Source organism: Drosophila takahashii, chromosome 2R, assembly GCF_030179915.1.
Source record: "Drosophila takahashii strain IR98-3 E-12201 chromosome 2R, DtakHiC1v2, whole genome shotgun sequence".
Taxonomy (NCBI): domain Eukaryota; kingdom Metazoa; phylum Arthropoda; class Insecta; order Diptera; family Drosophilidae; genus Drosophila; species Drosophila takahashii.
Genome location: NC_091679.1, coordinates 27,673,631 through 27,680,821, shown reverse-complemented (window position 1 = coordinate 27,680,821; position 7,191 = coordinate 27,673,631). Strand labels below are relative to the sequence as shown.

Sequence of the window (7,191 nt, the reverse complement as noted above, 5' to 3'; positions counted from 1 at the left end):
ACTCAAAAAAAGAAATGCAAACGTTGCGTCCGATAACAGGGCTGCTACCATGACCTATAGTTTTTATCGATTTGGTTTTTTACAGTAAGTTGTAAATGGTCACACTTAGCGTGGAATAAAAACAAATGTTTTTGTTTTCAATTTGAAATTGCCTTAACAAATATGTTGACGGAGGACGCAGAGGCTGCCTTTAAACGCCACGAGGGCATTGTAACCCAGGTGAAACAGGCCTACGAAGAAACTATTGAAAAAATCTTTGGAGACTTAAGGTAAGCAAAGGACTAAGGAAACATAGATCCCATATAAAGGTATTGTTTATGTTTAGCCCCTCTGATTTGGAAGCATGTGCAGCCATTTATGAGGAGCACGAGGATTCAGCTTTGGATACCGAAGATATCATAAATCGCACTCGATGTCTTATGACGAAGGCAGTTCTCAAACTGAATGGATGTTTCTTTGACAGCAATGATGTTGGAAATAAGCTAACCAGTTTGGAGATGCTCAAGGAACATTTTGCTCAATATGAGGGCAAAGATTGGCACTGGTCAGTTTATTGCTAGCGAAATAAGATAAACATTTTAAACAGTATTTTGTATCCACAGGAATTTTAACACTACCGCCCCCGAAGAGCTCACTCGTCCGTTGCGCATGCGCTATATGGATTTCAGCCTTAATTTTATGGAGCAACAACTGGAGTCTCAGGAAAAAGAGCTCGAGGTGTGCCTACTTAAATAATCCATCTCTTAAGTAGTTATAATATTTAGGGTTTTTTAACAGCATGCTAAAAATATTGACTGGGTATATTGTATTAGACTTACAAATAAGTATATCAAACTGCTAGAAGCAAAGATATAACCAAGTAAATAATTATGTAATTATCAGTAAATTGCACGAATATTGACTAATAAATGTAAACATTTTCTTTTTAGATTGCTATGGCCAAAAGCAAGGCTAATCGTGAGCGTATACACAAAGTACAGGACGAACGACTGAAACTGAGTGCCCAACTAGAGCAGCAATTATCTCAGTATCAGGAAATCAAACCGGAAATAATCAAGCTGGAACAGACAATAAATGATTCGTATTTGACAACGGAGAATTCCATAAATAAATAAAATGATATGCTGTATTTTGTGTTAAATTTAAGGGGGTGTTTGAAATGGAGATTTAAATGGTAAAAGTTCGTGACTTTTAGTGAAACAAATCCTACCTTAGGGCTAGTACTCAATGGAAAAAGCGTTGAAAAATGTTGTTTCAAATGAAGTTTTTTATTTTGGACGACTTTTTGTTGGGTTGAGTACTAGCCCTTAACTACAAAATTTTCTTTGTAAATAAATATCTATGTATGTATGTATTTACAATTTAAACAAAATTATGGTTTTCTTTAATGGAATGGAGTGGCTAAAATTACACACAGAATTTTAGGATATGATATATGTATGAATGTATTTTGTGTATATGTACGTAAATTGAGAACTTCAATTAAAAGTATTGACTTTGAGTCAATCAAACACAATTCTGCAGTAATTCCCTTTAATAAATTGGTTTTTATATTCCAAATTGTTTCTTTAAATAAAAAGATGGTTTCTTAGATGTATATACATTGTACATATGGGCCGTTCTTTTACAAACCGAACAGATTTGGCAAAAAAAAAAATTTCACATTTTTGATTTGCCTGAAACTTTTTTTACACGTACTATTCGGAAAATAAGTAAACACGTGTATCAGGATTTGACCGAAAAAAAATTATTTTCCTAGTTAGAATTTTTTTAAGTGTGCCAAAAATTGTCAAATTTGAAAAAGTACCCTCTCATTGAAAATCTGTATCTCCGGTTATATGAATCCAATTGACTTCATGTCTTTTGCATTAATTCCTCTAAAACCTCTCCTTTCAAAATAAAATTTCTTAAAAAATTTTTTTTTTTAATTTCTTAAAAATAAAAACAAATTAAGATTTAAAAAAATTTTTTAACTATTGCCCCCACAAAAAAAAAAATTTTTTTTTATTTTAATACTTGCGCCATATTGTTAGTTACAATCGGTTTTTGTAAAAAGTTGGAGCCACTTTTAGTTTTTAAAATATCGAATTTGTTTTAGCAAGGCCTCAGCTTTTTTCTATGAAAAAACGTCGCAGCAAGTAGATCTACTCTCTCACTCTTATCGGATCCTAATGGAATTTATGTTTTCTTATTGCTTACTAGTCCTTTAACAATTGTTAATGATTAAAAGTTAAGTTTTAAGTTTTTTGACAATTTCTGAATGACAAAAAGTAAAAAGTCATTTTTTAATCAATTAAAAACTTACAACTATTTATTTAACCGTCTATTTAATAAACAATAATTTTAAATTTATTTTATTTATTATTTTTTTTATATTATGTAATTTATTAAACATTTTTAAATATTTATTTTTAAATTTAAAAAAAAAATTAATTAAATTTTATAATTTTTTATTTTTATTAAATAAATTTTTTTAAAAACTTAAAAAAAATATTTAAAAATGTTTAATAAATTACATAATATAAAAAAATAATAAATAAAATAAATTTAAAATTATTGTTTATTAAATAGACGGTTAAATAAATAGTTGTAAGTTTTTAATTGATTAAAAAATGACTTTTTACTTTTTGTCATTCAGAAATTGTCAAAAAACTTAAAACTTAACTTTTAATCATTAACAATTGTTAAAGGACGAATAAACAATGAGAAAACATAAATTCCATTAGGATCCGATAAGAGTGAGAGAGTAGATCTACTTGCTGCGACGTTTTTTCATAGAAAAAAGCTGAGGCCTTGCTAAAACAAATTCGATATTTTAAAAACTAAAAGTGGCTCCAACTTTTTACAAAAACCGATTGTAACTAACAATATGGCGCAAGTATTAAAATAAAAAAAAAAAATTTTTTTTGTGGGGGCAATAGTTAAAAAATTTTTTTAAATCTTAATTTGTTTTTATTATTAAGAAATTTAAAAAAAAATTTTTTTAAGAAATTTTATTTTGAAAGGAGAGGTTTTAGGGCCGCTTTCTCGAGTCCCTGTCAAAGTCCCTGATAGCTATCTGTTCGAAAAACTTAAAGACCAGATAAACTGTTCGTAAAAGCAAATCCGCTTTCTCGACTGCTTTAATTTTTCTGAACGAGAAACAATTACAGAGTGCTGTTAACGCACTGTAAAGTGCAAAAAATGGCATGCTTCGATTATTTCATCAGCTGTTTGGGTATAATTCAAAGGAAAAGTCAACTGTGATTTCGTTTCTTCTTCATAGTTGGCTTTGGGAAATCAGCTGTCATTCCATCGAGCCGAAAACGCTTAACAGGGACTCCGAGTCCCTGTCAAAGTTAGCTCTCACATTTATGCTCGAGAAAACCAAAATGCCTTAGCAGGGACATTATCTGTTCGAGAAATGTTAGCCGGCACTCGAGAAACCGGCCCTTAGAGGAATTAATGCAAAAGACATGAAGTCAATTGGATTCATATAACCGGAGATACAGATTTACAATGAGAGGGTACTTTTTCAAATTTGACAATTTTTGGCACACTTAAAAAAATTCTAACTAGGAAAATAATTTTTTTTCGGTCAAATCCTGATACACGTGTTTACTTATTTTCCGAATAGTACGTGTAAAAAAAGTTTCAGGCAAATCAAAAATGTGAGCCAATAAAAGGTGTTCGGTTTGTAAAAGAACCGCCCATATGTACATATGTACGTAAGTGCATTGCGCAAATGTACGCTCACATATACATACATACATACGTAGCAAATAGCACATTTTCAAAGTGAGGTTAAGCTTTAAGTGATTTCTTAGAATTCGGGGTTCGGCGAATGAACAAGGAATCCCTTCAAAAATAAGTGTATAATTAAAATTGTTCCTGTTAATTTTCATATTTTCGCATTTCCTTATCAATGCCAATCGATATTTTTGACACTAGAAGACAGTTTATAGAAATATTCTATTTATTTAAACGATTTTAGAGGTTATGTTTTTTGATTGGTTTCTGACAGATGAGTCTATCACACACATGTACAGCTGGGGCATAAGTGTAAGTGTCAAAGGTCGATTTGCAACACTGTCCCAAGTTGACGTCTTTCCTGAGATTGCCCGATTCTTTCTTTTCGGTTTTGACCGTCGAACGAGAAGGAGCTTGTTGCTCTTGTAAGTAACTCAAGGAGTCCAGGAATTTTTGGTAAATTTTCCTAAGTACCTAGAGCCGATAATGTGTGGTTGCTTGAGAGAAGTACAAGTTACTGGTGCTGTGTGTTTTGAGAAGAATATCTACGAGGAATACAAAAGGAGCTCGGCAATTTCAGGCTTTTCCGAAATCTTAGCTTTAATACTTAGTTTAATGTCGTATTAAAGCTAGATTTCGGGAAATCTTGATTCTGCAGTTAAATTGCAAAGTGAAAATGGTTTGTTTTGTTTTATCAATATTTAGGCCGGTTTAGCAGGATTTTGTAGATTTTACAATATCTGCGTAACCGACCTACAATATTTATAAAAAATTATCATCTGGTGTGCTAGTGTAAATTTTCGCGAAAAAATTGTGTAGCTCGAAATTCTACGTCCTAACCTCAAAGCGTAAAATTACCTTTAAAACGAAAAAAACACCACCTTCGTTTATTACTCTTGATAATTCTGTAAAAGAAATTAAAACATCTTTTATTGATTTATACAGAGAAATAAGTTTAAGTGAATTCGCCAAAAATGGTTAAAGCTAAAAAAGTGCGTGTTTAAGTTCCTATCGGAATCAGTACTTTTATTTGCTTTTCTGGATTATTTAACAAAGGTATTTTGGAAGCCTAAGTTAAGTTTTCCAGAAAAGTAATATAAAGTTAATTCATCAAAAATAATTATTTGTGCGAAAAATGTGTTTAATTTGTTTTCCCCTTTAAAAAGAGTATGTAGCTGAGTAGAGCAGCAGTTACATTTTTAATATTTCAAGAATTTGAAACTGGATTGCTTCTCTACCCTGTTACGTATTTCCATTCAATTAAAAAAAATACAAAATATTTAAACTCCAACTATTGTGAATTCGTGGAAAAAGTCTCGTATAAACGCCATTTTAAATATTCTCTTTCTCCCTTTAATATGTACATATGTAGTTGAGTAGGGTTGCATTCAGACTTTCAATGTTTGTAGAATTTGAAATTCGATTGCTTCCTTATCCTATTACCTATTGCCATCCCGCTCTAGACTTCTGCATTTCGTATTGCCCAATTTGTTGTTTTTTTTTCGACCTCTCTTAAGTTCTCGGGATCTTCGTCCGGCATTCCGATTTAAAAAGTTGTCGCGAGTGGTTGTGAAAAAGGGGAATATTTTTGGCTAACAATTTCTGGCTGTGGATTGGGCAAATACTGTGATTAACTAAAAGTATTGCACATTCCCCAGCCTGGAAATGTGGCCAACTGCCAGCTTCGGTGACAGTGTAAAAATTGTGTGTAAACATATTTCTGGTGTTCCGGTCCGTCTCAGGCGCAATTCTGAATATTCACCTAGTATTGCACTTGAGACGGCCGGAATACTTTAAATACGAAACATCCAAAGATAATAGTGAAACTTTGCTGTAATTTACATGTCGCGGGCGGTGACAATGCGAGATATATTTTTACGTATTGCACTGGCCCCGGCCTGTAAACTTCGGCTATAAACATCAAAAAGCAGTTAAAATTAATTCCAAGATAGTTTTTCGGACGGTGTCTGCGTCAATATTTCAGTTTTAAAACATATTGCACATTCACCGGCCTGAAAATATCAAGGGTGTTCCTCAAAAAGTTCCTGCAAATACACACACACACATTTGCAGGCTGGGTTGTGTGTTAATATATTGATTTTAAGCTATATTGCACACTTCCCGGCCTATAAATGCCAAGTGTTTCGACCAAAATATCTGTGAAATCGTGGAATTACATGTATTACTTAATTTTGTGTTCCTGGAAATATGCATTCCGTTATGTGCGAGCGAGACGACAGCTGAAACAGTTTTTCCACATTCCTCTTTCTGCTTCGTGTTCGGAGTTGCCAGATCGGTGATTTAAGTGCAATGAGGAATGGTAATTTTTGTGCAAGTGGTAAATGTTTAATAATTGCTATTTGTGTGCAATTTATTATAGCGGGCTGTAGTTTAATAATATTCCCCTCTAAATGATGCAACTACTATGTAAGTAATAACAGAGCAGTCTAGGTGAAACAAGCAAATTTAATTAGTGCGCCCGGTTGGATGCATTTATTTTGCACGTCATTTACCGTTTTTCAAGAGCCTATGGTCAGTATATGCTACATACATATATACACATACATATATATTTTTTCGTTGCCGTTTAATGATGGGATGGCCATTGGTTTGGAAAACTAACAAGTAGGAGCATAATGAATAATGCCCAAGCACGCGCGAAGTCAAGAGGTGTGAAATTGGGCTCACGGGAGGTACTTTGGCTATTTGGTTCTTTAAGCTTAGTTCATCCAGAACTGGGCTTTGGAAAATGCACCCAGATGACCAACGAAGAAGCGGTTTTGCTTTTGGCGGAAGTGCTGCCCTGGTACCGTAAGTATGGGCGAGATTATCTAAAACATCTGTTGCAGTTTGCTGATTTTGAACTAATACATTACAGTCTATGGATGAGAACCTGCAGTTCGTGCTGACAGCGAGCGCAATTACATAAATGTTTGTTTTGACAACAATAGCGGCTGGGCTGCAGCAAAAAACCACCACAACAACAACAATAAAGCCGGAGACGAGATTGCATAATTGCTTGTAAGATTTTGCTCCCACAATTTCTCATTTTTAGTCATGAGACAAACATACCGGCTGATTGTTATCTCCGGCAAGAGAGGAAAAGAGAGGGAGACGATGCGATTTGAGAGGGATCCTTTTACCGCAACTTACAGCAGCTTCTCAATTGTGAGCTTTTTTCGCCTGTAAAAGCTGCTCTATTTGCCTGCGACAGAGATGCTCGACGGGAGAGAGGCACAGTGGGCAACTTGTTTATTTTTGAGCTGCTTATCTAAATGAATTCAAAAATACCCATAAATTGTAATGTAGCACTTTCGTAATTGTCGGCTTTATTTATGCACTGTGAACAGCCAGAGGCCAGTAAGCGCCGCTGGGAGAGACCCACTGTCCACGCTCTAATGGTTAACCAGTGTTGGCCATTTAAATAAATTATGGCTATTTTTAGCCATATTTTAAAACTAA

General features: G+C 33.6%; 1 protein-coding gene and 1 long non-coding RNA gene across 5 annotated transcripts; both read left to right on the top strand.

Annotated features, from left to right (window-relative positions):
• The first annotated feature begins 89 nt into the window (after positions 1 to 89).
• Positions 90 to 1,129, top strand: Nnf1a. The gene is made up of 4 exons (XM_017147735.3): positions 90 to 269; positions 326 to 544; positions 603 to 717; positions 930 to 1,129. Exons 1-4 carry the CDS (start codon positions 163 to 165, stop codon positions 1,113 to 1,115), a joined length of 627 nt encoding a protein of 208 aa, XP_017003224.2. The 5' UTR covers positions 90 to 162; the 3' UTR covers positions 1,116 to 1,129.
• A 4,887-nt stretch (positions 1,130 to 6,016) lies between these two features.
• LOC138912519 (uncharacterized) lies at positions 6,017 to 7,191 on the top strand. 4 transcript variants are annotated; one of them, XR_011418070.1, is made up of 4 exons: positions 6,017 to 6,049; positions 6,110 to 6,156; positions 6,359 to 6,540; positions 6,608 to 7,191. It is a non-coding gene; the product is annotated as an uncharacterized lncRNA (long non-coding RNA). The 4 variants fall into 4 exon arrangements; XR_011418069.1 differs by having other exon boundaries at positions 6,017 to 6,156; positions 6,356 to 6,540; XR_011418068.1 differs by having other exon boundaries at positions 6,026 to 6,156.